The 8,178-nt window shown below is 52.8% G+C and overlaps 2 protein-coding genes across 2 annotated transcripts; one reads left to right on the top strand and one right to left on the bottom strand.

The window, feature by feature from the left end:
• Nucleotides 1-594: 594 nt before the first annotated feature.
• Nucleotides 595-1,554, bottom strand: TIMM10B (translocase of inner mitochondrial membrane 10B). Its single transcript, XM_006042113.3, has 3 exons — nt 1,417-1,554; nt 1,122-1,217; nt 595-934 (listed from the first exon to the last, which is right to left on the bottom strand). The coding sequence occupies exons 1-3, from the start codon at nt 1,459-1,461 to the stop codon at nt 722-724; spliced, it is 354 nt and encodes a 117-aa protein (XP_006042175.2). The 5' UTR covers nt 1,462-1,554; the 3' UTR covers nt 595-721.
• A 56-nt stretch (nt 1,555-1,610) lies between these two features.
• ARFIP2 (ADP ribosylation factor interacting protein 2) lies at nt 1,611-6,729 on the top strand. Its single transcript, XM_006042111.4, has 8 exons — nt 1,611-1,759; nt 2,564-2,704; nt 2,949-3,045; nt 4,013-4,131; nt 4,308-4,529; nt 5,067-5,224; nt 5,371-5,545; nt 5,992-6,729. Exons 2-8 carry the CDS (start codon nt 2,606-2,608, stop codon nt 6,145-6,147), a joined length of 1,026 nt encoding a protein of 341 aa, XP_006042173.2. The 5' UTR covers nt 1,611-1,759; nt 2,564-2,605; the 3' UTR covers nt 6,148-6,729.
• The last annotated feature ends 1,449 nt before the right edge of the window (nt 6,730-8,178 follow it).

Genomic DNA, 8,178 nt, shown 5'->3' with positions numbered 1-8,178 from the left:
TCCTGAAGATTTGACTTTCTTCCCTTTTCTTTTCATAACCATCACCACCTACTTCTCCCTTAGGTTTTTATCCCTCAAGTCTGAGTGTATTGCAGAATATGGTTCCACAAGTTTTCCCCTGACTGCTCCTGAAGACAAGAACACAGATTTTCTTTATTTAAAGATTTAACTGCTCATCCTAAGAAGACAGAAAATATTAAGTAACATCTTGAAGTGGTTGATGCTCCAGTGAATTCTTACAAGGTTTCATCTCTGTCTGACGCTACTGACTTCCCAGGAGGTAATGCCTAAAAGCCCTGTGGATTCTTAATCTGTTTTCCAAGATATCTCCATGCGAGCCATTCAGTCAGACAGATTTAACGACAACTAGATAGAGTTCCCATTTTCTTTCATCGGGGCAACCAACTTGTTGCTATTACCAATCTTAAAATTTTACCCTTAGACCTTGCTTTAACCAGATGCCTGGTTATAGGCTTTCCTTCTACATTCAGAAGGCAACTTCTATGCTTCCAGGGCTGAAGCACTAACTGACAGAATAAAAAGGATGGTGCCAACAATGTGGGCAAAACTTCCTTGCCCAGAATATAAACCAAACAGAGGAAAAGTGGGTTTATTAGCTCCAGGAAGAGGAGCAACAGTACCCAGCTCTCGGACAACTCCTCACTTGCTATACACAGGCTGCACCCAGCCCTAGGTCCACTGGCTCCTTTAATTTGAGGGTTCATCCAGCGCCTCCTTTCCCGAGGTTTGCGGATGGCGAGCTGCCTGATGGTGAGGTTTCCAGTTGTTCAGCAGCAGCATGTGGCACAGCTGAGGCAGCCTCGTAGTCTGCCATGCGGCGCTGTACCAGGGCAGGCATGAGCTGCACGTAAGCGGCCATGAGGCGGTGATTAGAATGGATCAGCTTCCCGGCACAGCTGTGCAGACATGCCTCCTGGAAGGAAGACAGGATGGAAGCAGAAGTCAAAGGAGTCCTGTCAGGTCCTGCCGCAACTCCAGCCTAGGGGCGAGGGTCATAGAAAGGCCGGGGCCAGAGGTAGGGGAAGTGGCGGAAGAGAGAAGCAGTCTACTGTTAACTCTGAGGATCGAGGGTAATTCCCCTACTCAGTTCCCCACCTAACCTCCTCAGCATCCAGAGCTCGGTGGTGCAGGCTGGGCACGCAGCGCTGGAAGCAGAGTTCCGTCATCCGATTGTAGACCAAAAGGAAGTCCCGCAGCTGAGAGGAAGGGGGACAAGAAACTCAGCGAAGAGGGGCCACATCTTAATTCAAGGCCGCGCCGCCCGAGCTTTCCCAGGACCGCGCCCCGCGGCCCGACGTTCCCAGCCCTCAGATGCTTGGCTATTTGGGGTTCCCGCTATGCAGACAAGGATGCTAGTTGAACGCATGGCCCTAAGACGACTTAGCTCCCACTCACGTTTCTCAATTGCTGCTGCTGCTGCTGCTGCTGCTGCTGCTCCATCACGCCACCAGCGTGAGCTCTACGTCACTTCCTTATCAGGTTCTCGGTAACGCCCCGGAAGTGACATCTCGTAGCTCTCCAGGGACAGAAGGGTTGGCTCCAGGATCGCCCCGCCCCCAGATTTCAACGTCACTTCCGCCCTCATAATCGGCGACGTGGCCGGCTTCTTCTGCCCGGGTGGGGTCGTCACTTCCGCCGAATCCCTGACCTGCTGCTAGGATCGCGACGGGAACTGGAGCCGGAGGTCCCCGCGCGGCCCGGGCCTGGCGCCCTGAGGGGAAGAGCGGCCCGGCCCGAGGTGAGAGGGGCATGCATGGGCGAGGGCAAGTTGAATGCACGAACCTGACCAGAAGGCAAGATGCCTCTGAGCCCTGGGGACGGATGAGGACACACCTGATGCCCAGGTGTATGGGGGGAGGGCGGAGACTCACACACCTGGGGAAACTAAAATGACTGTGGAAGGAATCACCTACCTATGTCCTGGGAAAAAAGAGGTTTTTCCCAGAGGTCGAGAACTTAGACCAACTGATTCAACTAAGGCCTTGGGGGGGCAAGGCCCGAGGAAGAGGAGGTGCATGGGATGGAGGAGGGGGAGACCACCTGCAGGAAAGGGGAAGAAACACGAAAGGAGAGCGAACAGCCAAACAGTGGTTAACATACCTGAATGGGAGTAGACACCTGAGCTCCGGGAAGGGGGTTAATCTCCTGATGGGGAGAAACACCTGCATGGGGATGAGCTTCTTGAGAACACAGACTTTATCTCTCTTGTTCGCTGCTGTATCTCCATTGTCTGAGATAGTGTGTGACACATAGTAGGCACTCATTAAATGTCTGTGGAGTGATTGAATGCGTGAATAATCAGTGAAGTTCTGCTCGGGTCAGGGGTTCATGGGGACATGACCTCAGGTCACGCACACCTGAGGCCTGGGTATGTCTGTGTACAAATATGCACCTTAGAGGGGAGAAAGACACAGAGTTCAGGGAAGAGTGGTACCAAACCCCAGAACTCTGAAGCCCTGGGACAACCTCTGAAATGGTAGGGGAGACCTTCCTGTTTGGAGTACTGGCCAGTTTCCAGAGCCGTCTGTGTTGGGCTTTGCAGGGCGCTGGGGTGGAGACCTTGACTCCAGTCCCTTCGCTCGCCATGACGGACGGGATCCTAGGGAAGGCAGCCACAATGGAGATCCCCATCCATGGGAACGGTGAAGCTGGGCAGCTTCCTGAGGATGATGGGCTGGAGCAGGTGCTTCTGTTTGATTCTTCATATTGTTTCAATTGAGGAATCCCAACTTATAAACCCTAAACTCTCACCTCTGTTCCCCTAACTTACCTAACTCCCTTCAATTTTTTTACAAATCTTTGTTCTGATTCTGTGCAGACTTCCCTTGTGTGCTCTCTCTATGATGCTTCAATCCAAGCTTGTTTTCACCCCCAAAATGCTTCAGCTGCCCCTATGTTCCTGAAGCCCCCTCTTCTCTGGCCTATAGGACCTCCAGCAGGTGATGGTGTCAGGACCCAACCTCAATGAAACCAGCATTGTGTCTGGTGGCTATGGGGGCTCTGGTGATGGACTCATCCCCACAGGTATGAATGATCAGAACAGGACAAGCTGCTTGAGCGGAGATGGGGAGAGGGATGGTTCCAGGGAGCATCAGAAGTTCAAAGTGAAGTCGCTCAGTCATGTCCGACTCTTTGAGACCCCATCGATTGTAGCCTGCCCGGCTCCTCTGTCCATGGGATTTTCCAAGCTTGAATACTGGAGTGGGTTGCCATTTCCTTCTCCAGAGGATCTTCCTGACCCAGGGATTGAACCCAGGTCTCCTGCACTGCAGGCAGACTCTTTACCGTCTGAGCCACCAGGGAAGCCCTAGACTATGGAAGCATAGACTGTGTCTAAGAAGGCTTGCATTTTGTTTGGAGATCCTTGAACCTTGAACCAGAACCTCTGCTAGTATGAGCCTTATGGAATCTCAGCCCAAAGCCAGCTCCCAGAGTTGTGCTTTTGCTTCCACTTGCAGTTTAGCCCCACTTGTACCTTTCCCTGCTGTCACTACCTAAGACAGGCAAAGAACTCTGTTTCACAGCTCTCCTTCCCCCTAACCTGCTTTAGAGCCTGAATCTAATTTGGAACTTCTCAGAGTTTTAATTTGACTCTTAATGTTTAGAAGAACAAACAGTTGTGAATCTCACACTGACTAGAATCAACATGGGAATTGTCAACCGGGTGTTCTGTTTGCTGGACTCACCATCCATGATCAGTCTCCCCATACTGGGCCTACTTCCTGCTGTTTCCTCTACCCCTGTACACATGCCACTCCCTCTTCCCCCCTTTTCCAACCCTCACTTTAAGAAGAGGCCAATGTGTATTGGGATTTGGGTCTCAGGGCATGATGTGTAAGTTTCTCCTAGTGAGTAAGAGAATCTAATTGTCTCTAGCTTCTGCTCCTTCAGGGAAGTCATTTTCATGTGCTGGGAGGGGAGTTGGGGGGGAACCACAGAGGTGTCTGATTGTATCTGAGAGAGACTGGCGTCAGAGAACTTGGTCCTTTAGGGTCTGGCCGCCATCCATCTCACAGTGCTACTCCTGCTGGCCCTGGAGATGAGGTGGCTCGGGGCATCGCTGGAGAGAAGTTCGACATTGTCAAGAAATGGGGCATCAATACATATAAGGTGGGATTCAATCACCTCTCCCTTCCCCCAAACTGCCCTGGGTACCTTTTCCCCATCTTCCAGATCCTAATATCCCAGCTATGGCTGAGACTCGGAAGCCTGGGGATGCTGGGGTAGGTGCCTTTTGCGGGGGCAAGGTACTAGGGTCTCTGACCTGCTCCCCCGCTTCCCATTAGTGCACAAAGCAGCTGTTATCAGAACGATTTGGCCGAGGCTCCCGGACTGTGGACCTGGAGCTGGAGCTGCAGATTGAGCTGCTGCGTGAGACGAAGCGCAAGTATGAGAGTGTCCTGCAGCTGGGCCGGGCACTGACAGCCCACCTCTACAGCCTGCTGCAGACCCAGCATGCACTGGGGGACGCCTTTGCTGACCTCAGCCAGAAGTCCCCAGAGCTCCAGGTGCCTCGGCCAGGCCAAAGAGGGTGGGGGGACTGGGCCGGGGCCCTCCCAGGCAGTCACCCCTCAGCCTCCCTCCCTCCCTCCCTCCTGCAGCCCAGAGGGAGAACCCCTCCAGGGTGGGCCCAGCCCCGCCCCCAGCAGCACTCACCTGTGGAGGCAGCCTAAGGGTTTGTACAGAGGTCCAGAAGTGGGAGGCGGTGGGGGAGGCGGCACATTAGGTGCCTCACAAGTAACCCTTCTCTGCATTGACGAGAATGCCTTCTGTGCTCAGCCTAATCAGAGCCCCTCCCTTGCCTGCTGCACTAGCTTTCCCTATTCCAGTCCTGTGAACAGACCCCCCACTCCCACAGTCCTGCCCCAGGCAGCCCCAGGGTGGCCCCACTAACTTTCTGGCTAAGAGAGCCTTGCTGGAGGCGGTCCTGACTTGTTCCAGTGTCATTGGCTGTTTCCTCCTGGCAGAGGAGGGGGAGGAAGGGCCCTTTAGCTCCAGTCAGGTGGTGACTGTTACTCAGGCCTGTCCCTTCCTTCTGCCCTCAGGAGGAATTTGGCTACAATGCAGAGACTCAGAAGCTGCTGTGCAAGAACGGAGAGACATTGCTAGGGGCTGTGAACTTCTTTGTCTCTAGCATCAACACATTGGTAACCAAGACCATGGAAGACACTCTCATGACTGTCAAACAGTATGAGGCTGCCAGGTGTGGGCACTGGCAGGGCCTAGGGTTTTGGGAGTTGGCTGGCATGGGTGAAAGTTTTGAGCTTTAGGGGCAAAAGAATTGAGAAAAGTAGGAGAGTGTGTGGAGGGCAAAGGGGTGGAGACCAGCCCATATCACCCCCTCCCCAGGCTGGAATATGATGCCTACCGGACAGACTTAGAGGAGCTGAGCCTAGGCCCCCGGGATGCAGGGACGCGTGGTCGACTCGAGAGTGCCCAGGCCACTTTCCAGGCCCATCGGGACAAATATGAGAAGCTGCGGGGAGATGTGGCCATCAAGCTCAAGTTCCTGGAAGAAAACAAGGTGCTAACCCCACCCCTTTGACCCAGCCCACCTTTCCATCTGTACCACTGACCTTCCCCTCAAACTCCCCATCACTGAATGGGGAAATGCATCCTGGCTAAGGAGTAGGAACATCCCCCAGCCCATTCAATCCCTGGACCTTTCCCTATCACCCTCCCTCTGATCCCCGGCCCTTTTCTATTAGAGGATTTAGCTGCTGATCCCAAGAACACCACTGGGAAAAAACCACCCCTTGAGCTTAGGTGCCAGAACCCCTGGCCCAGCCAGTCAAGTTAGGTTTCTCCTATTACAAGGCTTTTATCCCTTGACTCTCTTGGTGGAGTTCAGCCCCCACTCCAAAAGCACCATCAGAGCAGAGTCCATGTGCCCCTGATCTGGGTTCAGGATCATAGCCCCTCAGAAAGGGTGTCTGAGTCCAGTCTCAGCTGACCCTGCTGGACCCCCAGATCAAGGTGATGCACAAGCAGCTGCTGCTCTTCCACAATGCCGTGTCCGCCTACTTTGCTGGGAACCAGAAACAACTGGAGCAGACCCTGCAGCAGTTCAACATCAAGCTGCGGCCTCCAGGAGCTGAGAAGCCCTCCTGGCTAGAAGAGCAGTGAGCCACTCCAGCCCAACCTGGCTATCAAGAAGGACATCGGGAGGGGTAGTCCCAGGGTGGGGGAGATTTGGACATGGGACATCCCTTGCCACCTGCACTCTGGCTTGGGTTCCCTATCCCTGGCTGGGGCCTGACAGGGGGCCTGCAGGCCCAGCAGCTGCAGCCCTGTCCTTTATCTTCCTGGCCACTGGGCTTCATTCCCAGATCTTTTCCTTTCACTCCACAGCCAAAGGCTATGACAAAACCACTCCCTGGCCAATGGCATCACTCCTCAGGCCTATCCCCAGTTTCTGGGATGTGCCCCCTGACCAATGGCAGAGCCTCAAAAGGTCCTGTCAGCCAATGGCAGCTCTTCTTGGGCTCCCCTGGGCCAATGATGTTGCCTCCAGTACCCTTTGTCCCTCCTCAATGCGTGCCCATTGCAGAGAAGGGGACTGGGACCAAAAGGGTGGGGATATGGGGAGCCCCATTTTTGGCAGTGCATCTGAATGGGTCTCCCCTCACCTGCCCACCCAATTTAATTGTGCTTAGAGCCCTGGAAGATTGGGACCTAGCACTAGGAATAAACCTTTCATAAAAGCAGGCCCAGTGAGGTCAATTTGTGGGGGATTCTAGGAGGGTGGTCTGGGTGGATAAATGCTCAGTCTAATCATACATCAAAATCCTGCCACTTTAGGAGAGCTGGGGCCAGATAGCTGAAGTCACAGGTTTCTGGAGAGCCTAGTCCCCTTCCCCAGCCCCAGTAGGAGCCAAAGCTTTATTTGCCCTTTAGGCTCATGCCAGGATAGCAACGTATCTTAAAACACAGGGCCCAGAGAGGGTTGGGCCTACCGACCTCCATCATCTGTTCATTCATACAGCAAATATTTACTGTACTGAACACTTTTATTTGCTGCTGCTAGACCCTGGGGAGACATCAGAGAATAAAACATGGTCCCTGCCCACAGTGCTTACGGCCTAGTGGGGGATAGAGGCAAGTAACCAGGCAACTACAATACAGTGGTAAATACTAGGATACAGAAGCACAGAGGATGGATGCTGGATGGAGCCTAGATGGATAGAGGTGGGGATGTCAACTTGAAAGCCGAGAACTGAGGGTAACTAAATGATGACCAGGTAAAGAGTAAGGGGAAGAGCATCTTAGGCAAAGACGCCAGTGTATGTGAAGGCCCTGAGTAGGAATTGGGAGGAATTAGCTTGGCAGAAATGAAGGGGGAATGGCTAGAGGATGACTACAGAGGCAAGGTAGCAGATCATGCTGAGCGTTTTCAGGCTGCTTAAGGACTTTTGCCCTTTGTAAAGAGAGCTGTTGAAGCCTTAACAGAAATTTGATGGCATGAAGGACATTTAGGGTTGAGGAAAGAAGTCTGTGAGGCTTAAAATAGTGTTCAACAGACCCAAGTCACCTCATATTGGGTAGTCTCCTAGCTCTGGCCCCAAATTACAGAGCAATTATGAACCCTGAGGCTCATTCAGACACCAGAGCACCTGTGCCAGAACTGAGGCAGGTGAAAGTCAAGGCACTTCCCAGGGTCCCTGCTGCACCCAGATGTTGAGCCCAAACCTGAACCTTGTGTGTTGCAAGAAAGCTCCCTAACAGCATTTTCATTTAGTGAGGGTCCAGGTACCATTGCCCTATATCCCTTAGCCAAGGAATGCTCCAGAATTCAGCATTGTCCTCTACCTCAAAAGCTGCGGTTATCTGACAAATTTGATTATTGAGAGGTGGCCCCCCAGCTTATGGGTCACTGGGATACTTCAACATGAAACGTTCTGAGGCTCCAAGTGACTGGAGCCAGGACCTACAAGCAGAACTCAAACCCTGTTTCCAGCCCTTTCTACCTGAGTGAACAGGGTTACTGTCTGGGGAGCCGAGGACCTTCAGTTCTTTCCGTTGCAAAACACGGCTAATGAAAGAAGCTACCTATTGAGATGATGAGTATTAAAGAAGATCATATATTTAAGGTGATGCGTTATGTGTCTGGCACATAATAAGCAGTCCCTGCTAACAGTTACACTTTTTATTATTTTC

This window comes from Bubalus bubalis, chromosome 16 (genome assembly GCF_019923935.1).
Source record: "Bubalus bubalis isolate 160015118507 breed Murrah chromosome 16, NDDB_SH_1, whole genome shotgun sequence".
Classification (NCBI taxonomy): Eukaryota; Metazoa; Chordata; class Mammalia; order Artiodactyla; family Bovidae; genus Bubalus; species Bubalus bubalis.
The sequence above is the reverse complement of the archived record's forward strand: the minus strand, read 5'-3'. Positions and strand labels throughout refer to the sequence as shown.